The sequence below is a fragment of the Echiichthys vipera genome (assembly GCF_963691815.1).
Source record: "Echiichthys vipera genome assembly, chromosome: 10".
In the NCBI taxonomy this organism is placed as follows: Eukaryota; Metazoa; Chordata; class Actinopteri; order Perciformes; family Trachinidae; genus Echiichthys; species Echiichthys vipera.
Window position 1 is genome coordinate 24,322,444 of NC_139835.1, and position 23,905 is coordinate 24,346,348.

The 23,905-nt window shown below is 41.2% G+C and overlaps 1 protein-coding gene across 2 annotated transcripts in view; it reads right to left on the bottom strand.

Annotated features, from left to right (window-relative positions):
* Nucleotides 1-23,905, bottom strand: part of fgf14 (fibroblast growth factor 14) — a gene marked incomplete at both ends in the record, with an annotated part of 96,931 nt that overhangs the window by 13,193 nt on the left and 59,833 nt on the right. The window contains 3 exons of one of the 2 annotated variants that reach the window (XM_083921157.1): nt 7,836-7,939; nt 9,095-9,205; nt 16,379-16,571. In XM_083921157.1, coding sequence (XP_083777283.1) covers nt 7,836-7,939; nt 9,095-9,205; nt 16,379-16,571 — 408 coding nt within the window. Of the gene's footprint in view, nt 1-7,835; nt 7,940-9,094; nt 9,206-16,378; nt 16,572-23,905 lie in introns of those variants that run through there. The other variant, XM_083921156.1, reaches the window with a different exon arrangement.

Here is a 23,905-nt window from a genome sequence, read left to right on the forward strand (position 1 = left end):
TTAACAAACATAATCATTTCTCCACTTCTTAATTAAGTAAGAAATGTGCGACGACTAAGCAAAGGGGGAGCAAATGGTCTGTACAGTTGCTACATTATTGTTGCAGTCATTTTATCAGATGGTTTAGTGAGACAAAGGCAGCAGGGGGAGAGACAAATGGCAACTGTGCATCAAGTTTTTAACCTACAGAAGTAACTTGATCAAGGTTTACTGTATGTCATATCTGTATATTGTAGTGGACAGAGATTGTTATTTGAAAGTGTTATGATTTAATAAGAAACACGTGCATTGTTTTTCTCGAAATCACCGAACAACTTGAAGCCTGCAGCAGGGAAGATTTTAGGTCACTTCAAACCCAAGCACCTTTGTGACAGCAGTCGGGAATGTAGATTTGAACTACGGGGTTTGATTTTATTGTCCTTTTGACAAAAATCAATTTGTGTGCCTCTTGAAATAAATCAATAAATCCCAGATATTGTCTCTGCCAGGCTTATATTGGCTGGACAATACAGAAACATATTTTCCACATCAATTAACCAAGATTGATTTGCAGAATAAGACTTTTAGATGATTGATTAGATGAATCTTCATTTGTTTTTTACTAATTCCCAAATGAAAGCATTTGACTCAGTAATAATTGCAGCATGTGTAAATAATATCTTTCTTTCTAACAATTCAAGCACTTGTTGCAGAGATCGGGAATGAGGATGTATTAATAGGAAATCAAACACATCACAGTCCCATATAAACAGATTAGGACCCCCTTATACAAATGAATAACCCTAAAGATTTGTCTCTTAAAAGGTAATTACAAAAATAGATGGGATCATTCCCAGTGTTCTTTCATTGAATTGCCACATGGTACTCTGCATTTGATACAAGGTTTTCTTTAACCTGCTATTAATAAATGAATATTCCCGTGTGTGACTCTAAAAGGCTGTGGGTTTTGTTAGATAACGTGTTTCTAAAATGGTGAATACTTTTAGCAGAAGGAGCAACTGAAAAATGGGGGCAACACACAGAGGTTGTCTGCATGCTACACTGATTATATTGACCTCAGCAGGGCTTTCCCTGCCAAACACACCGCTGAGTTCTCTCTCTCTTTCTCCCAACCAGTAGATGCGGTATGTGTATTCTTTCTCGCCTGCTTTCCTATTATCTGTCAGCAGCGCTCAATTTACAGCCATCCCTGCCGCATCCATACCATATCAACTAACCACTGTTTTGTGTGTTTTTGGCCACTCCATTTTAATAGAGATGTAAGGATTATCCCAGATGGATGAGGGAGATTCAGCGTAAGCTCTAGCTGACGGATCGATAGTTGGCTGATGGCCACCATGGTAGAAAGTCAGCCCACTCTGGGAGGAGAAATACAGCTGGAACAGGCTTCTATGAAGATACAGATAAACAACTTCAGGGATGCAGAGGAGGGATTTCTGGGATGCTCACAGGGGCTTGCACAGGCTCTCTGAGCAGCATGCAGATTTCTATAACTGTGCAACTGTTCAGTACAACACTAGCTGGAAAAGGAAAGGACATTGTGTAACAGTGGGGTGGGGCCATCACAAAAGCAAAGCACTAAACTAGAGCAAAGACTCTGATGCCAAAAGCAAGCAAATGTAAAATGAAGCAGTTCTTGTAAAAACCTTAAAAAAAACAGCTTGTCACTTTTTGAAGGATTTATTTTCCTTATTTAAAAATGAGGTTTCTTTGTTTCTGTTATGCACCATGTACTTTCTGATTAGGTTGTGACAAGTTATGTGCAAGTATGTTGCACAGTATGTTTAGGGTTGCAGTAATAGAAAAGAATCCTAACCCAAGAATTGGTCAATTGGTCTGCAAGCATGAGACCAACAGTGGGGATTAGCAAAAAATCATTTCAGTCATAGATAATTTAGGTTGATTTATAAAAAGCAGTTAGATTTGGTCGGCTCTGCTCTTTGATGGTGCTTTTAAAGAATCCGAGTGGAACTGATCCCACCTTAAACACATACAAGGGAATTAAATTAAATCTTAGTTTTGTCGCATCAGAATCTACAGAGTAACTTTGAAAAAAAAGGTGGTTTGAAGGGAACTTTGCCGGAATCTCACTGGAATTAATCTACAAGAACATTTAAACGCCTCCTACCGACTGGTATATGAACAGTACAAGACTTTGCAGCATAATGGTGACGTTCTGGACTTTTCCTCCCTTACGTATCTGGATATTCCTCCCAGCACATTCAGTCACTTCGCTGTAAAACTGCATATCATAAATATGTGTCATGTAAACCGGTGACTCAGAAAACAGCTGCACTTGCCGACTCTTAATTGCCTTAAATAAACAGGGGAATAGCAGAGTGATTGAGGAGCAGGGAGAGATGTGACGTTAATAGACCTTAAGCTGTTGACCTGGAAAGAGACAGAGGACAAATCAGCTATGTTGGTTATTTATGATTTATTGTTCAGAGAGGCATAATCCCCACAGGTGAAGCCAAACACACTGTGGGGACTCCCTGTTTTATGGAGGGAGGGTGACTAACTGCTGTGACGCAAAACTCTTCTTTCCACTGGCACATCCCAAATTACAAACACTTGGAACTGACATGATTCTGGCAAATAATCTTCTTCCAATGTCCGTTTTCAAAATGTAAGATTTAGTTTAGAGCCACGAGAGTCCATCCTATAGAAATACATTAATATCCACAGTGATATTAAACGGCTGAGGATTCATCTGTCTATTCTTAGCACCTCTTGGCCGCGACCAACAGTTCACCAGTTCAGCTTTGAAGCCTACATACGACCTTGGTGTTCATTAATGCATGAAGCTGCTCTTTTTGCAGCCCTTATGACCGCCACCCTTACTGACACTAACACTGCATTAAAGCCAGGAGAGAGCACATTTCTGAAAATAATGAGGCCAGCCCCACCTCAACTCTGAGCCTGACACAATCATTTGAGTAATTACTATTGGTACTGAGATCTGTGGGATTGTGGAAATACTATGGTGGGCACCCTTTTCTGTTTCTTTGTGTGGTTAAAGACATAAACAGGAACTTTTCAGAAGCATGCTTTATGTCCAATAACGCTGAAGTAGGTTTTAATGATGACACGAGAGAGGCCTATTTCCTGTAAAATTAATTTACACGTCCCACCTTTAAGTGAGAGTTCAGCAATTTGATATGAAGAGGGGCCCCAATTGTGTCAATGTATTTATATGTATGCCCTTCATATGCAAGTATAGGGTGAATAACTTTTGTCAAATCTATTTACATTCTTTTTTCTCAGTTTTTACACTTACCTAAAGGACCAGTGTGTAAGGTTTAGGAGGATATTTTGGCAGAAATGTAATATTACAATTATTACAATTGTGTTTTTATTGGTGAATATTATTATAAATGAAACCAAGAGTCATTGTTTTAGCTTAGAATAAGCCCTTTATGTTGTACTCTTCCACATCCATGTTGCACCGCTGTGTTGCTACAGTAGCCCCAAAAAAGGTGATGACGTAGTAACTACTAGCCGGGCTTGTAGACAAAGACAACTTATCCGCTAACATGCTAGCCAGCCGCGAACATACCGAGACATGTTTGCACCACCGACTCTTATTTTGTAACTGTCTGAAGACCACGCCTCTTTTGTGGAGCTGTTTATATCCCAGCAGAACAGGGTTATATACATTTAATATACAAATGCAACACAGCTAAAAGGCTAAGCTAGCTTAACCTGTTTTGGGCTGTCTTGCTCGCCGATCCCTAAGACGTCAGCATTGTCAAGAATTTGGTCTACAGGTCAATGGCACAGATTTGGGTATCCACGTTAACTAAAGGTGAACATGAAACTAAAGATATGTGCAGGTTTATTTTCACTGCAGCAATTCTATTGAAATTAGCTGATTTCTGTGCTCACGCTGGAGCAACCCTGCGAGTCAAAGGCTTACCTTTCGGTAGTTTTAACTATATAAGGGACCTAATGTATATTCAGATAGAGAATATATTCCTGCAGGTGCACACATCTCAAATTGGTCTTTTTAAAACATCCTAACCTCCTGTGATCTCTGAACACTGAAGGATTGTTTTAATATCAGGTGGAACTGAATTCTTCACCCATGAAATGTCATGTCTTTGCAAGACACCTGAAGACGGAGGCAAGGGGGCAAAGGGCAACCATGGTAGGGTGTCCCTAATCGGCATAACTTTTGAAAGCAGCATTAGAAAAATAGCCAAAGAAATTGGAAGATGAATAAGAATGTTGGAGAGAAAAGACCATATACACAAACCCGGGGGCTTCACAAAGGGCTCTCTTGGTATACATAACCACTATCTCCTGAATAAGCCGCTCTTTACTATTCTTCCCTGCACAGAGCCGCCATGCACTTTCATTTTCATACGGAGGCAAACAGAGGGAGCCCTCACATCAAGCTCGTTGGAGCTTTCATACATCTGAATTGGCCACTACAGGAAAGAGATACCCTCAGACTTCTGTGTTCATATCGCTGATGATACAGCCACTAACAAGTGCATCTTAAGCCGCTGCACTGCACCAGATTGGTCCTCTCAAGGATTTCATTTCTAAAAAGGACCACTCAAGTGATGTGGCAAGTCAATTTGACAATCATGAAAGGTAGCACTAACAAGTGCAGACTCCTGATAAAGAAAGCTGCAGTAAGAGACTCCAGCGAAGGGAGGGAATGGGGAACTGGCTCTAAAGAAAACCAGCAGACCATGAAATGCGCAACCTTTACACTTGAGAGATGGTAGGAGACGGTATTAACAGGACAGGAAAACAACATCAAAATCAGCACTATAGGGAGTTTCATTCTATGGCAACATCATTTCATCATGTGTAACAAAACTATACAATCCAACTTCCGTGTTTGTTTTCTCGGGGATTTAATATCTTCCTAATAACCCCCGACAGAATAATTGAGGTTTTTATGTTTTATCTCATTTGAATTTGTCTGTTTTTGCATAAAGACTTTTATCACAGTTATCTAGAGACACGACAAGCTGGGAGAATTCCTCTACCCTTATTACATTTCAGAAGAAATGCCTGATCCAGGGAGCGGCCTTGAAGAGAAATTAACTGAGAGTTTATTGGCTCGGATACAAAAGGAGCAGATTAAATAAAAGGGGTGAGATGATTGAACTCCCCTTTATTCCATGGTCTGTCCTTTGTGCCAGGCTGCCCAGTCACTTTGATGCTATCTCTATCATATGAGCTGCTCGCTGCGCCTCGGGTGCCTCACACAAAAGAATATGATGCACTACCAGAGGCCTTGAATGGGCTTTCCATCTATTTTCTAAGAAAGTGGCGCTCTCCTTTTTAGTCACCTCTGTTAAAAACTTGAGTCACTCATTATCAAAGCACATCATCACAGTAAAAGCCTTAGTAATTCATTATTGTGAAAGAATAACAACTGACCATGTGAATTCTGGTTAATAATAATAATAATAACAATAATAATAATATAATAATAATGGCCTGGCTTCAGGTAAATGAGGCCATACTGAGAAAGACTATTTTTCCCATTAAGTTTGTTGTTCTTCGCGGATTTTACCGACATACTGTGTACCACACCAACTCCAAAGCAACACTTTCTTTTGCATTGATATATCCTTCAAAGTATTTTCTGAAAATGTGAGTGCACTATAATCGAATACCCTTAATGGGCAGAAAAGGTCGACTGCCAAATCCTCGCTTGTGAAGGAACAGAGTGGTAATGGGAGGAATGGTTGTACCTTGCTTACAGCGGAGCATAGAAGAGGCAGAAAGAAGGGGGAGGAGGAGATGAGGAGGAGGACGAAGAACATCTTACAAGGCTGCCATTACCGAAGTAATTCACACACTAAGGAGCAAAAGGAGACCTTTGAGTGGGTGGCTGGATTGTTGAGGTCTGATCAGAACCCCCATTAGCAGAGAAATAAGCTACAAATGGAGATGAGGATCTGTGTGAAGAGAGGAACAGGGCAAACTGCGTACGTGCTGAAGGGACACGTTGCCCTGACCAGGCTCAACGGGACCCACTTCACAGCACTTCTGCTTTTACCAAACATGTTCAGTGCACAAAATAACTAAAACACTTCATGTTTATGGTCTCTGAGTTAACATGATCACAGTTTAACACCGCTCAACCATTGAATGTGACAAGTGGAGTAGCATTAGAACTAAAACATACGCCAAACAGACAATCTCTATGGACGAAGAGGAACAGCGATCACAAGTTGAATCTAACCAACAGAGGTATGAAAGCTGTTGACCAATATTAATATTAAAAAAATGTGCCATCATTAAATCTAGCCGTGTCCTATGTTTTTGAAAATATAAATACTGTTATTGTGAAGTGATCATTTAAATATTTTGCCTGTCCCCTTCACTATATGCGTACTGTAAATACAGCAATGTGTGCCACCCCCTGGAATTTTGTTTTAGACAGATTTATTTCTATAACTATTGTAACCATTTGTGTATGTACTGGGCATTAATCATAATACAGATTCTAAATCAATTATTGGCACTAATTCTGAGAAAAAAACACACAAACATATCATCTTTATTGTATAAACAATATTATTCCATATTATTTCAGATTTTATCTAAAGTTTTAATAAAACCCTTTCTAAAATGTATCCTCATGCCTTATTTGCAGTTTCTCTAAATGTTGTCTTTGCTTTTATTGTTTTGTACAGTAGGTTAAACACCTTCGTGTGTGTGATGCAGTATAGTGCACCCATAGAATATATTAATTCATAATCCCTACTGTGCCATTCCTTATCAAAATCCATAGGATTCTAGGTCAATCCTCCTCAAATGAATTTCATTTCCTGGCTTAAGTCAAGCAGTGATTAAGTATTAGAGAATTCCACTGGAATACCGGTGCATTGTACAGTAAAAGAAGTAGCCCTTCTAAACCTCCAAGGTAATGAATGAAGAATAATATGGGATTCCCTGCTCTGCGCTCTGAGGATTAGGAACATGAGAAAAGCAGAGGGAAGAAGAGACAGTGATTCATATGGAAAGTCTTGTCTGGGAGAGGAGCATCACTCCCAATGTTCTTCCCACAGATTGATTTGAATGACTGGAAAAGGACAGAGTGGAGGACTGATACTTGCAGCCCTATCAGTGTTGGGCAAGGTCTTATCACCCACCTTCGCTGTCTAGGCCACAGAAGCCTAGTTTATTTTGTAGAGAGTTTGTCAATGACAGTGAGAGAATGACTTCTCAGATGTCCTAACTGGATTTAATTTACTTTAAGGAATCGTTTACAATATGCTAATATGCTATGCTCATATTTGTCACAGCTTTTCCCTGCCAATAGCATGTATCCAATTTATTCTTATAGACTAACAGACCAAAAGATCAATACTTTGTGGTACACCACCTAATAGCACAATCCCATGTGGGATGAGAAAACACATATCACATGATGTAAATGGGTTTTTTTTTTCATATAAAATGAAAATTGTAGAGGCATTCAAACTGATGATTAGAAATATGTATATGCATGGATATCGGCTTAATGGGATCCCCAACCTTCGGTGAAAAGCAATTATCCAAAGTGGAAAATATCTAAAATATGTTCAGGGCCCCTTACTGGAAATAAATGTCTGTCTTGCTGTGAGACATTGATCAGTTTATCCATCTCAAAAGTGTATATATGTGCATATACATAGCATAGATACAAACATGCCTTAAATTAGGACACATATGTAGCTTAATGCATGTGCTTTTGTGTTATGCAGGTTTTTGTATGTCCTTACATTGAAACATAACTGTGTTAATTTTTCAAGCCATGGTCACATTTGACAACAGAACAGAGTAAAATGGAAATGAATAGAATAGATTAGCCTGCTTACTGATGTGTACAGATGGCCCTCCCCGTTCATGGCGATGTATAACCCTGTCTTCACGGACTGAATGGCGACAACTCTGAGGCCCACAGGAATAAGGTTGAACAAAGCTGAAAAACACACACACGTGAACAGGATAACACGCACATACATAAATATATCCCCAAACATCATGAGCATACAGATCTAACCATTAACTGAAAAATAAATACATTCTGGTGTAATTCATCATCCAAATGCAAGCTGCCTATCATTAATGCTTCACAAAGCACAGATAATACAATTCTGCTGCATTTAGGTAATCTCTCAAGATGAATTGCAGCATGGCTGGTGAACGTGACCAGCCTAGCATAGAAGTGGCCACCCAGCCCTACCTAAAGAAGTAGCTGTAATTGGGGCCAGCACTGGTGCGTGGCAGATCTAATCGGCCTTTGTTGTTGTAGCAGACTCATTGGGCCTGGCACTTTAGTTAATGGCTATTGTTTGTACTGTTCTGAGAAAAAACAGGACTGGCCTGGATGTTACGTTAAGTGTATGTATGGGAGACCTAAAGATACAAAATGGGACCTGCTTACCGTGTAAGCAACAGGCAGGTTTGGAGGCTGGTGGGAGACATATTGGTTTGGTCCATTGGTTTTGGCCACTTTCAAAAATGTAAAATCAAATGTGATGTTTGTTAGTTTTAATGATATGATGCATCTTATGTGCACACCATGTATTGCCCTCTGCTTCAATAAGTCCCTTCGGCCAATCAGATGTGACATGTGCCACATCTCCTCATGCTGACAGGAGTAAGTGACACAATGTAGAGTGTCAGGCTAACGTTAGCACCAAGCACTGGAATCAAATTAACCACCTAGCCTGGAGCGCTAGAGGAGCAGTGCCAGGACAAGCTAATAATACCCTTTTCTCTCTGTTAAGCCTACTGTTCCCTGATCCACTTTCCCTCTAAGAGAGGAGGGTAAATCTGTGTGATATTATATCGCTGCCATTTAAGAGGACATTTTTGCTCCAAAGGCAGAAAAATGAGGGAAGGTATTGGCCTGAAGGTCAGAGTAGCTGGTCACTGATTCATCTCCTGTGCCTGAGAGATAAATCTTGAGCAAGAAGAGAGCAAAGCACTTTGTGCTCAAGGAACCTATACAGATTTTAAGTACCAGTAACTTGATAGTTTTTCACAGTGTCCTCTGTTGGCAATTCTTCAAATGTTTCTTGACAACAGATGTTTGAGCTAGAAGCCCAACAGACACAGTCAATGTACTCACAGGAATTACTGCTGTCATCCTTGGTCCCATCAAGAGAGCCATCGGGGTTCATTTGCAAGTAGTATCCCTGCCTGCAATATAACCTGGTCACTATACCCTTGAGCTGGGGATCTGCAGGAGAGAAAGGGGGAGAAAGAACAGGAGAAAACACTTGTTACAAGGACGGCTAAAGCAAACAAGAAAATTTGCTTTAATATAGCAAATATATTGTTGTACGTTTTTTTTCTAACAGCAACACACAACGAAACACCGTGCAAAACGATTTGGTGACTCCTGTGTATGTTCACAGGCAAATCTCACAGCCAACTTTCTGTGCACATAAGCTCTGCCCTGCTCAGAGATAGGCCATCCAATTATAGGCAGCAGAATTAATCTGCGGTCGCCTGACTCCCATAATGAACCCAACAGCACCCTCTCTGGGTCCTTGGTGTGTAGGATGTGAAAGTGTCTGTGCTCTGTCCCTTCCAGCTGACCCAACAGGGGAATGAGCCACATGTCTATTGTAAATATGTCACTGCTGCAGTTAAATTGCCCAGCGCCACTGCAGCTTAACCAGTCATGTAATTTAGTTATTGTAATAAGACCAAAAAAGGAAAAGGAATGTAAAACTCAAAAGGATATATTTTAACGAAACAGCGTGTGGCTGCACATTGGGATGTCTCTGGAAAAGTATTACTTGTGCTCAAGCCGTGCTCCAATATTGCTTCATCAGGGCGTGCGTGCGTGTACGTCGCATGTGTGGTTGTGTGCGCGTTTGGGTGTGTACATGGACAGCCAATGGGGTCATATGCCATCAACATTAGTCTTATTGTAGAGACAGCCATCACACCAGATTTCATTCTAAGAAAGCCCTGGGGAGGTGAACAATCAACTTCACCTGAGCCTAAACCAAGCTCCTTGTGAGGACGAGAGGAAAGAAAGAGAGAGCAGAGCCACAGAGGACAAGCCAAGAGGTCTTGCTGAGGGCAGAGAAAGGCTTTTTTCCCTTTCGGTGTACAGCTCAAGGCAGACTGTTCTGAAATGGCTCTGCTGGGTGATGGCATTAGGTAGCTCTGAGACCTTTCCCTGCTGCCTGAAAAGAGGAGAAAATGCCTCTCTGCGGGTGTGTCCAAGCAATACGGCTATAACCGGATTCAACAGCGCTGATTTGTTTCCTCACCAGAACAATGAAAAGGGGACTTAAGCAGAATGTGAATGAGTACCTCATGTACCCCGAGTATACATTCTTCCATCTGTGAACAGGATGCAACTAGCCTTTCTGTAATGTCCTGACTTCTGTCCACCACCTGCAGTTGCATGCAAGGGCTGCAGCTAATAAATGTATTGATTTGTTGTATTGATTTAGAAAGATTGGCCTTTCCTTCAACTAAAGAAAGAAAAGAGTTGGAAAGTTAGTCACTCCATGGCAAAATTGAGAAGAAAAAGTCTCAATTTTGACATTGTACGTCAAATGTCCCACCTTTTATACAAGGATCTTGATTCAGTAAGTCAAAATTGTAACTTTCTATCTCATAACTTTGACTTACCAAATAGTTTTTTTTAATCATGACTAACCTTTACTCATTTACTATTTATTTTATGGCTTCCACTTCCAAAAAATGTCTGACAATGGTAAAAAGAAAAAGACAATCACACCCTTTACCAGATTCCTGAGCCCACTGAGGCACCTTATAATGTGTTATTGTGTTTAAGAGAAAGCCCAGAATCCAAAGATATTCAATTTACAATTTTATCAAAACAAAGCAATTTGTGAAAATCTCACATTCGAGAAGGTAGAACCGACAAATGTTTGCTTGATAAACAACCGCTGTCATGTTGCAATTTGGCTTTTTCTGGATTTGTAAATGGCAAAAAATAAAAGGAAATGTAAAAAGTAAAGGAACAGTACATGTGGGTGCATATTGGGATGTCTTTGATGACTGATTAATCTACTAAATGTTTCAGCACTTCTATACTTCGCATATCAGACGCTTAATACGTGCTCATCAAAGAGGTGGTTAAAGCTATTACATAAGTTAACTACTATATTGTACCACTTCCAAACTCTCCCTATTAATTATGTATCTCTCTTTCAACTACTGCTGCTGCAAAGGGCAGCGGGATATCATAACAACAGAAAGAGCTAAATTAATTGATTAATACTGCTTATGCAACCAGATACAATAAAGAATATAACCTCATACGCATATTCCCTACAATAAAATGACACACAAACACAAGCCTTACACACACTATTTCACATTGGTTTTTAATGACTACGCAATTCCCTTCAGCAAATGCTCTATTGCAGACACACACAGTTGGCTAACCTATGATCGATTAAGGACTTTGATCAGCAGCATTTAAACTACGTGTCTCGGTGAGATTGATTTTGAAGACAGTTCCGTGGGGAGCAATCTGTAATAATTAAAACTGCATAACTGGTTGCTGGCTGTGTGAATACACCCTCTTTGTGTGTGTGTGTGTGTGTGTGTGTGTGTGTGTGTGTGTGTGTGTGTGTGTGTGTGTGTGTGTGTGTGTGTGTGTGTGTCTATGAGTGGAAGTGAACTTGGCTCCAGCATCATGCTATAAATCATGCGATGTTGGCTTTGTTCCCTGGGGTGAGCCAGCCAGTATATCTAACACACACACACACACACACACACACACACACACACTAACACACACACACACACAAACACTCGGATTTCCCCTCCAGTATTGAGTATCTCTAAGCTGCAGCGATAGTGAGCTGAAATCTGTAACATTTTAGCTATTTTATCATTTGTCATTAAATGCCATTAAAAAGACATGACCCAATGGGAGAATGTGTGAAATAGGTGTTAATAATGTATAGTTGAGAGCTGAATATGTCCTGAATTGAATTATGTCCTTGAATTCTCAGCACATTATTTATGACTGACAGTTTCACATCAGACATTCATGTATGCCAGTGATTACATTCGAGTGACATAATGAGTTTTGTGATTCTTACAAAGCAGGCAAATCATTGATGCAACTCATGTTGAAGGTCAAACTTACTCACGGCCAACTGATAAAATGTATCCGATGTCTGAGGTGATTTATTTTTTGCAAGTCGAGATTCATTGAATATGCTCCATCATTTACACCGCAGATATTCTCTCTAATTGATTGTGCATTGAGTAAGTGAGGCCGCATATAAAATCAGAATGAGAGAGGAAATTGCCTTATAGGAAATATGAGAACTGGAGGATAGAAATGACATGAAGCAAAGTGTTTTTAGAGTGACACAGCGTTTTCAGTCGAGTCAGACAAGCTTGATATGCTGTATGCACTCTTTAAAAAGACTGTTTTGAAAATGTCTCTGTGGAATTCCCTTAGTCGAAAAGGTCCTTGACTCATTCTCCTCCTTTCTTCTGTTACTCATTGCCTCTTTTGTCTCTGTTTCTTTCTCCTCGTCTGCCCTGACTGTTCTCCCTCTATATCAGACCCCGATGGTGAAACAACAGTTCTGCTTATCATGTACAGTATGGAGTATCCAGCCTCTACTGCAGTTGGACTTTACCAGTTCCACTGGTATTAGTTTTTTACAACAAAAGCACTGTATGTTTCTAGATGCCATTATCTTGTTTCTAGGGAAACAAGAGTGTAGTTTGGTTTGGCAGCAGCAGGGGGTTTTCTTGGAAAACAACAAGCAACAGAACCGTAAGATCTCAAATCAGGTCGTTCTGCAGCAGAAGTCCTCTATGCATAAAAAATAAACTGTCACAGAAAGGTTGTGATTTCTTTTTTTCTTTCTAAAAGTGGCCTCGCTACAGCTCCCATCCTGTCTTGTTTTCTGTTGTGTCATTCCTCTGTGTGTGTGTGTGTGTGTGTGTGTGTGTGTGTGTGTGTGTGTGTGTGTGTGTGTGTGTGTGTGTGTGTGTGTGTGTGTGCGTGTGTGTGTGTGTGCGTGAGTGTGTGTGTGTGCATGTGTGTGTGTGTGTGTGTGTGTGTGTGTGTGTGTGTGTGTGTGCGTGCGTGCGTGTGTGTGTGTGCAAGGACACAAGTTTGGCTCGGTGTAAAGCAAACAGAGCACAGACTATAAGGACACACACACACGCATTGGCACAGCTGCAGCAGCAATTGTAGACTGCTGTCAGCCTTGCCCTGCCTGACCCACTTTGGATGTTTCTGGAATAGGAGAAGGGCTTTTCCAGCCTGTGACGGAAAAACCCCTTCATGTGTCTTCTGTTGTCATGGAAAAGTAGATCAAGCAAAGGAAAGCTACCACGCCTATCCCATCCCTCTCATATTGACAACATCTCAGACATCTCAACAATAACTCATCTGATACCGACGGCTCTGAAAGCTGACTGATGATGCACTGCTGTGTGTTGTCAACATACTTTTGAATAAACAGCCACAGCACAGAAAGGCATTCATCTCAAATTAAATCTGCAGCATGTAAGCTAATCTAACGGTCTGATCTATGTAACATGATCTAATGATCTATGGATCTAATCTAGTGAGATAATTAGAGCCAGAGCAGTGAGATTATGGGTGAGCCCCAGCTGGATGTGCCCACAGCTCACTTACTGGGGTTTGAGTGTAATAGGATTTAGAACTCAGATCTAATCCCTTCAAAAATCTGTGTGATCACTGGCTCCGCATCTGCTATCCAAATGCATGGATGACTAAAAAATGAAAGCTGATATGACAGAGCAAACACAAAGCGTTTCCAACATATTCCCTCAAGTGCTGGCCGAGGGCAGGAAGCCACATCTGTGCATTTTTTAATAGCTTAAGTTGTTTATCTAGGTCTATGGCTACTCCGTTTTAATGAAGAGCCCGTCACAATGAAAGCATTAAAAAGATGAGGACGATAAATGTTGATATTTGATAGTTTTGGCGCATTCCCTTTGGTTTCTTTTCCAGTGCTGTCAGTGCCAATCAATACAGCTCATAACAATAGCTAATATAGTGTCTTGCAAGATCAATACTCAAAGCCAAAGGGAATCCTGGTATTAGAGTACATTTTCAGACACCTCCACTCTCTCAATCTGACAGGTTTCAGTGGAAATCTGAATGTGACCTCAATATATAATCATAGTCTTGATGGTTAGAGAGCTTCTCTGTTCAGCTGTCAGAGGGAAGCCCAACGTCTTTCTGACCTGGGAAATGTGTGTCTGCCCATGTTATCACAACACATACTGTATGATCGGCGGTGCATTCGACTTCAACTCACAAAAAAACGAAAGTCCTTCCGGGGGCCGACATTAAATCCAGCACACCAAACAAGCCATTAGTCTTACTAAGCTGTGTGCTCTTCTGATAATACGGTAAATAAGAGGAAAAAAAAGGGTAGAAGAACTAAAGTGTTTGAGAGAGTTTTGAAAGTATCCCCCTGACACTAAAGCCGGATATCACTTTGTAAAGATTTTGCTAATTCTCATGTGAGGGTAAAATTAATGGAGTTCGTTCCCATTAGGCCTCTAATCACAAATAACCCAAAATTAAAGCAAAACGATACACAATGGTTGCCCTGTCTTCTGATTAAGGCTCCACAGATGAGGATAAATATTCATTTTATAAATGGCTTTCCTCTTCATTTTAGTGGGACTGTGTCTCATCTGGCTGGCGGCAGGGTCATGTTTTTTGAAGCCTCATGACACAGTTCACCAACACTTGTGCCGGCACTGTTACTGTGGATCCTCATCACTACTGTGAGGCTCAGGAAGTTGCTCTTTAAAATGGCCGCTTCAGGTGTGATGCACAAGTCATCTCTGGGTTGCAAGAGCACGATGACTATGTCATTTGGGCCGGATCCAGATCGTTCGCATCCATGAAATGCTAAAGTATATAGAACAGCACACCAAAAAGAATGTACAGAGCTTAATATATTTCTTCTATTGCCGAGACCAAACATTAACTCCCCGACCGAATGACAGCATCATCTGTCCACATCTGTGCTGTAGGGATTGGTGGACACTACTGATGTGCAAATGAAAAAATAGATACGCCACAAGCCAATTCCAATGTGACACACATCGGAGGAGAGACAATTAGACACACAAACACTAGGACAGCCGCACACAGAGATCCTAACACATGCACACGGTGGGCAGAAGCAGAAACAGCAGTCTGGAGGAGAGCCGATTAGAACCTGCCATCCTGCAAACTGACCCATGTCCAGATGTGCTACTATACATCTTATTATATCAAAGCCATTTCAATCTGTGTAATCACTAAGGACTAGTGAAGGGTACATTATAACTCATAGAATTCAGTTTAATTCCAATATGAACACAGAGATGAGATGAGAGAGTCTCAGCTATCAAAATGGCTCTCTTTGTGAACAAGATGAAAGACTAAACACTGCTTCTAGGTGCTTTATTAAAAAAAAACAAATGCTGTTTGAAATGCAAGTTTGTCATTAAATTGTGCAAAATGGTGCTTAATCTGTACGACTTATAGTAAGTGTGGTGCAACAGGTTTGATACCTGATGATGCCAACAGGAACACACAGCCACCTTCCACCTTTCCCTAACAAGGGGAAATAAATTAAGTCATTTATTTCTAATAAATTACCCTAATTCATTTTTGTAAGAAAAATATCCTCACAGTTGGCACTTAATCCAACAGTGGAATAATTGTTAACAGTGCTCTTCAATCCCAGGTTGCCACCTCAGAGCAAAAGCGTTCATGACATTTCCATAAGTGGAAGGAATATCAGCTGGAGCAATAAGAGGCCATTGGTCCACGACTTCGTGAAATAATGCGAGGAAAGATTAAATTTGAGAGGCGTCACCGCCATTCCGCCGGGAGATTTTGACCTTTTTGCTTGCATATAAATGAGTTTCATTGATGGCTTTTGTGATGCGCTTATGTACTAAGCAGTTGGGCGCTGCGTGTATTTGCTTCATAATGATCGGGCCTTTTTTTCAGAATCACGGGATGACAGCTCGGTAAACCTGTCGAAACCATTTGGTACAACTCATCAAGAGCCTGTCAGCTTCCCGGGATTGCATGTAAATCAGGGGCAGGTTTGTTATTTTCAACCCACTGGCTCAATATACAAAACAGAATGCTCTCTCTTTCACTCAATTTAACTTTTAACGCACGGGAGTGCGATTTGGAAAGTGTCTGTAATCAGTACTAAATGTGTTTCATTCATTTCATTATCACGGTGTAAAATTTAACCACAAAGGAGGCAATGTGATTATGACAGTTAAAGGCCCAATTAGAGCTATCAACCAGTGGTTAAATGTTTACACATGTTCACACTGAATGCACAACGCTCTCCGCAAACAAACCAGATAACTTGCACACAAGTTCCCAGACCTTGTCTCCGTAGTCTCCGCTTCCTGAGGCCGAAGATGCGCACTTTAGAGAAGATGTCGACCAGGTTCCCATTGCAGAGCCCCTTGTTCTTGTTGGGGCTCTTCCTCCGTCGGTTGGTCGAGGGCCGGTCTAAATGCTGCTCCCGCGCCTGTCTCTTCTGCCTGATCAGCCCACTTGCGATAGCAGCAGCCATGGCTCAAAATGTCACAACTGCTCAGGTCCAGTCTGTACGCGGAGCACAGACTACACAAACAGCCGCCTCTCAGAGCTCGCAGCCCGGGTCACAGTCCCATGGTGGCGGCTAAGTGGTCCGTTCCGTGATGTCAAATGTCAAATATATAATTTTTTTTTAAGGAGCTGGTTTTCTTTTTCAGTCCAAATACTACATGGTAACGTTAAAAGAGCTGTCACCATCACTTAAATTATTGGACATGATGGAAAAAAATGAGATCAGTTCATGCGTAATTCCATACATGCATCAGTCTTGATGAAGAGCTATGCCAGACTCACGCGGACCGAGATATGAGAGGATTATTCATACCTGCAGAGTGTTGATTTTTTCATTGTCTGTGACATGTTCGGTAGCATCGCCACCTTAAATGTCCAATACCGGCTGCAGCGTCCTCACGGTGCATTCACCCACTCTTTCCTCCTTTCACCGTCCGTTTTTCTCCTCCTCCTTACAGACGGGCTTGCTTTATCAGAAGTCGCTGTTTTGGTAACGGTGCATGTGCGCCACCAGCAATCAGCAAATACAGACGCCTCCTGTGAAGATCACCGCTCGAGTGAAGGCACAGCAGCACCGGGCGAAACGAACTCCAAGTTTGCAAGAAGGAATCCGCGACAGCGACCCTGCGGCGACTGATCAACAGTCACACATTTTGAGATGGAAAGAAATACGCAACCGTAGTAGAGTTATAAATCGATGCAGCAGGCGAAATGAATGAAAAACTTCTATTCCAACTACCCGCCGATCTGCCGGATAACGTTCTCAAAACAGATTTTCTTTAGTATTCTACACTCCTCGCTACAGTGCGCGATAGGAGCCAGGGAGGGAAAACATCTCCAAAGCTGATCTAAATCCTGTGGAGATGACGTCTGCATTGTGTGACAATCTGCATACAAATTTATAAAAACTTAACCCCCCCAAAGGCGATCAGACCCAGTGGATTTCCCCAGCCGCACGCATGGCGTTCAGTGCGTAAAGGGGATAAGGAAAGTAACGCCACTGATATGCACCGCAATCTATTTTCCCACGCTCAAAGAAAAAGCCCGATAGGAAGCCGTGGTCACTCGCTTCAGTCTCAACAAATCCTTTCCCATCAACAAGTCTACTCGTTAGTACACGCCTGAGTGAAGAGGGTGCCCACCCCCGACTCCCTCCCCTCTCGACCACCAAGCCCCTGCTTGAATGGGAATGTGCAGCAGGGTCCTGATGCTGACGTTAGATGGTGAGATTTTATTCTTGACTGCTTCAGTTTGGGTTCTAATGAACATTTACTTTAAAATGGGGGAGCTGTTACGAACCTTGGTACACATACTAGCAGACTGATATTTTTAAATGTGTATTACACCTCCCTTTTCCAGTCAAATCTGTATCCCAAAAAAATCCATATTGCTATAACTTTATGTTCCGATCATGAGGGTGAAATATAGTCACTGAACATGTGTCAAAGAAGCGCCCTTGTATTGTTTTAGCGCTCCATTTGCTCTGAGATGTTTAAGCACCACGGACAGCGCCGCTAATTTCATCACTGCACAATGATGGAGGGGAGTGTTTCCTTCAGTCGGACATTAAAATCTTCACTTGAACAACCACAGGATGTGAAGCACAAGCAACTGGAGATACAGTTAAATGCCCCCCTCCACACTACTGTATTTCTCTATTTAGAGGATGAATCGGAGTGTTTGTTCCACACAATAAAAGCCAGTGAAATCCAACATATTTGATCCTTTTCTTGTTAGGTGGTTAATAGCATCTAAGTCTCAATCACAGGCACAAGAATTAAAACTCAAGAGAGCCATCTGCTGTTTGTGGCTGTAATTAAACATTTGGGCTCATAGGGGACTGGAGCGCTGTATTGCATTGCCCTGGTGTGTGTTCATTCTCTGCATGCCAGATGCACCTGTTGGTATCCAGCTGTATGCACATAAGGATATTAGATAGGTTGAGCTGGCAGATACACAAATAGCTACACAGATGCATAAAGAGGGATCACTGCTGCATATTCATTTCCATTACAACAAAACATGTGTAAGAGAGTAGATGTCATTTAAAAACAGGAGAATAGTGGAATTATAGCTTTGTCCCTGTGTAGCATCTAAATATATGCTGCCTAAATAATTAAAAATGCATACATACTATCTTTAGGATTATATCAAATTCACATGAAGGGGTATTTATGAACCTGCTTATTTAAAATTCATGCTTGGGTGTGTAAACCGGTGGTCAGATGCCTTTTCCCTCCTTGCCCGAGTCCACTTCACTCACTCGAGCTCTGGCTGTGGATGCACACACACGTTTATGTCCTTTATGGCTCTTGCGCTGCGGTGCTGCAGGAGACACTGCAGTTAACGCTCCAACCAGCAGCGGACACTGTCAGCTCAACAATAGTCCCTCACCCACAAAAACCTGCAGAATAGCAGCAGATCCGCTTCTGAATTGGAAAAAGCTTCTATTTCACTCACATTGATATTCTTCAGTTATGATCATACAGAGGCGGGGTACTTGCATGCATTCAATGTAAAATCGCAGCTCAAAAGGGAAAAAATGGATTATGGAAGAAATGAAAAATTGACAATGATGATGGAGGCAAATAGCAAAAGAGACCCAATGTGAAAGTATGTGCTACAAAATGAATGAACAGAAACCTGTTTTGTAACCGTATGCAGTATTAGTATCTTATATTCTTAGAGTCATACAAGTATCCCCATAAATTCTACAAATGTGGTGCTCTGGTAGGGAAAAAAAAATAAAAAAACACTGGACTTGATCCAGTTTTGGGATAATACTGGAGAGGAGAGGCTTTGCACTGTGTTTTTTTCCATTTTTCAGTCACACAGCATGGGGTTGAATGCATGGATGGTCAGAGAAGCTTTCTACACTTAGCACAGACATTCACATGCAGAAGACTCCCCACAGCAAACACTGGAGTAAAAAATAATCAATTTAAACAACGACAATGCTTTTATATCAAACAGAATACAATGCAGGGTGTCAAAAAGCACATTAAAACCCTGTGAAATATTAATTAATGTATCAAAACAAAGGCGCACATACCTACATTTTTTTTCCTCCTACATGTGAACGTATGAGAGTCCATGGCAATCCCATTCCAAAGCCCTGTAAGCCAAGACCTTTTCCTGTGACTTCTAATGCCCCATTTATACTGCCCCACCTAAGACCTAACATGGTTAGGGTGAACTGACAGTCTGCCCTAAGCTGTTCACATTCATTTGTTCACGGACACTTTAAACATTCATTCTTTAAGTTGGGTCACGGATAAAGGCAGTTAGATTAACACATTTGGACATTTTGTCGGAGACTAGCCACAAATGAAAGAGGACTAAATGTTGCCTTAGGATCTAATTTGCCAGAAATAACCCTGATGCAAAGAGGACACGCGGAAAACTGTGTATGATAGCTTGTACTTCTGTTATCAATACAATCTTGACACAGAATACCAGACACCATAATGCTATGAACAGTCGGCCCGTATGGAAGCCATGGAGACCCAAAGATTAAAGAAAGCAGAATCTAATGCAGACTTGTGAAGCCACAGCTTCGTCAGGTCAGAACATTTTAATCTAATCTTCTGCGAGGGAATTACATTACTGTTAGTTAGATGTCCTGCTGCCGAGGCAAAGCAAATGTCACCGAATGGATCCGGGGTAAACAACCCATTTGATTATTGCTATTACTTTGCCTCAAGGCCATGTTCTTTTATCACCTATCGTGATAAGAAAAATACTAAGTGGGACTCAGCACTTCTCGGGGCCAGTGGAGAAAAAAAAAGGAGCTTAACTTGCCGAAACCAAATTACGTCGTACTATCAAACGCAGAGAGTTAATTCAATTTGAGATGAGTGATTTTGCTTAGCCCCGATTTATGTCATTTTCTTTTCCCCCTTGTTTTTCTCTTCCTCCCCATGCTTTAGCTCTTTAATCATTTAATATTATGAGTCCAGCTACTGAAGCTATAAAAGCTTAGAGAGCCCGTTTATGAACTGTGAGTGTTCTACAGAGCATGACATGTGTGTCTCATTTGTCTCGAGGAGTCTAATAGTTTGAGCTAATCAGAGAGCTAAGATAGACGAGTGCACATCAAGGGCTCGTAAGGGGGAATGATAATGGGAAGCTTTTGTTAAATGGTCACAAATTTAGTGTGCATGGTGAGGCCCTGGAGGTGGGCGAGAGCCGGAAAGTTCAGAAGGTCACTTTTAAATCAAACCCTGGGGATCAAGAATAGCTGTACTACATTTTATGGGGATTGACACACAGTGGCTGTATTCAAAATGGTTTGTCCTTTTAATAGTGTTAGTATATCCATTAAGAATCATTATAGTCACGTTAAATAACATTTACTTAAAGAGCACATTTAAAAACAACAGCCTGTCACGAAAGTGCTTTAAATAAATGTATTCTTTGTATCGAATAAATACATTTTTAACAGACAAATTAAAATCAACCAACCCTGTAGTCATATTAATTACTCTGGAGACTCAGAACAGTTTACAAAATAGGCCTGATATTACAAACACATACTGTGCAGTCAAACATTGTTCAAAGCCAACATAACTTTCTTTTGAATGAAGATGTAAAACATAGCACTATACTAAATATGTCAGGCTTGAGTTGGGGTAACTGTGTCTTAAATGATAATCAATACATCTGAATATTTACATTTGATGGAATGGTGTAGCCATTAAAAACATGGTGTCTTGCATTTGAATATGCAAAAGAAACCAATCACAAAATGTGAGGGGTCTAGAGGCTGAGCAGAGGATGGAGAAACTGGAAATGTAGAGTAGGCTGGTGCCTATTCATACAGGGTCTATACTGTCTCAATCTCAGAACCCATCTCCTATCTGTCTGCTGATAATTTGGTCTCTGGGGGAAACAGCTAATATTTTGGGCTTTCAGCAGATTTCCAGGCCAAGACTTTCTCTTCCGAGCTGTGGCCATCACATTTATGCAACCACATTTGCGATTGGTAGATACTACTTAGACTACAAAGGGAAACCAGACCACTACCTCTCCCCAAATCTCATTCATAAGCTGCATCTGTTTATACAGATGAATACAGTCTATACAGTGCTTCCAAAAACTTTTAAAGTGGATTCAAACTATCCCACGATTTTGAGAAAAAAACTAGTGTAAATGTGATGGTAAAAATGGTTTCTAGTTTTGAAATACAGAAGGTATTGGGTCTCCACCCCAACCAAAAGCAAGTTCTCTACTTTTAATTCCCTACTTAGTGAATAATTAATACCTGAATGATTTGAGATACAGGCGATGTGACGTGTAGTCGTAGCATTCAATTCCCGGGTTTCGGAGCCTTCTTTGTCAGTCGGGGTCTCCTCAGGCTATTTCCTGCAGCAGTCCAATAACATGCAGGCAAATGAATGAGCTTGCTGGGGTGATCAACTGAAGGCAATCCTTACCAACAAGACTGCTGCGCTGTCAATGAATAATATATTTGAAAAGGATAGAAAACAACCCTGATATGTTAAGTCTCTGCTCACAGACCTTTAAATCAATGGTTCATCATCTCAAGCAGTGTGTCAAAAAAACATTTAAATGTACACATCACATAATCGCCACTAGGTGTACTAAATATGCCACCAGAGAATATGTAGAGCCACATTGCAATATGTCTCTCTGTTGTGAGCATGACGGAGTGTTGCTCCCTGCCCTCCAGGGATGAGATTAGAGTGGGCCTGAGACATTGAGCCCTCCGACAGGGACATTAATGAAACACAGGGGCTTCAAACTGGGAGAGCGCCACTCACAATTAGCCCAGATTAAAAAAAAAGAATAATTAAAAAAAGTTAACACTTATGTTTTTATGAACTACACATACAGTCAAAGAAAATCAACTGCTATGCATGGCCTGTACTCCTGCAAGTGACCAAATCTGAGGAGCATGGGCTTGTGGGAAGGACATGATGTCAACTTCTGGGTTTCTTGATTCAATTGTGAGTTTCCATGATGATAAGGCCAATGGAGCAACCTAATTAAGTGGTCTTGGCAAGTATATCTTTGTAAAGAAAGGTCAAATGTTAAAATATATATACATATATATATATATATATATATATATATTTGTGGCTTTTTTGCCATCTACTCAGACTTTTGCATATTTAAAGGAAACCTGATTACAGCAAGTGGAGGGAAGCACAAGTGGGTACAAGTGCCAGTGATAAACACAGCCCCATGGCCCTTTACCAGCAGTGATTGGTTAACTACCGAATAATAGCCCAAATCACAAACAACCAAGTTATATGGTGCATAATTTGGGTTGAAGCAAAATTAGGGTATTTTCAGGACACTAATGTGAGCAAATCGACAAATACAAAGAGAGGGATGCAGAGGCAGAATAAGACAGTCACAATTCACTGAGAAGTCAATATGCTGGTCACACACACACACACACACACACACACACACACACACACACACACACACACACACACACACACACACACACACACACACACACACACACACACACACACACACACACACACACACACACACACACACACACACACACACACACACACACACACACACACACACACACACACACACACACACACACACACACACACACACACACACACACACACACACACACACACACACACACACACACACACACACACACACACACACACACACACCCCTCCATCCTCTGATCCTATTTTAGGTCTGCAGCAGTGATGTAATGTGCCTTGTCAGCAGGACTGCAGAGTGAGGTTCCTTGGAGAAGCCCTGGGCAGTTTTGGAGAATATCAATTAGTCCAAACCCCCTCTGGAAAGGCCTGCTTCCGGAAGTGTGTATGGGTGTGTGTGTGTGTGTGTGTGTATGGGTGTGTGTGTGTGAGTGTGTGTGTGTGTGTGTATATATGTGTGTGTGTGTGTGTGTGTGTGTGTGTGTGTGTGTGTGTGTGTGTGTGTGTGTGTGTGTGTGTGTGTGTGTGTGTGTGTGCAAGTGCTTTATTGTCTATTTCACAGTGGGCAAATGCGTGCACGGGTGTGTATGTAAGCAAAAACATTGTGTGTACCCACTTTGGAATGCATAGAGTGTATTAGGGTTAACACATTAATATTAATACATTTCTGATGCAGGTGAAGGACCTGGGTGTATTTCTGTGCTGGTAGATTTAATAGAATGGTAATGAGGGTGATGGTCAGGTCAGGCCAAGCTCCGTTTGTGAATTCATAGATGTGATACAGGCAAAATCAGGTCAGTGAATGCCACTCTGGATGTAAAAGATATCAGTTTTGTTTCTTCTGCAACAC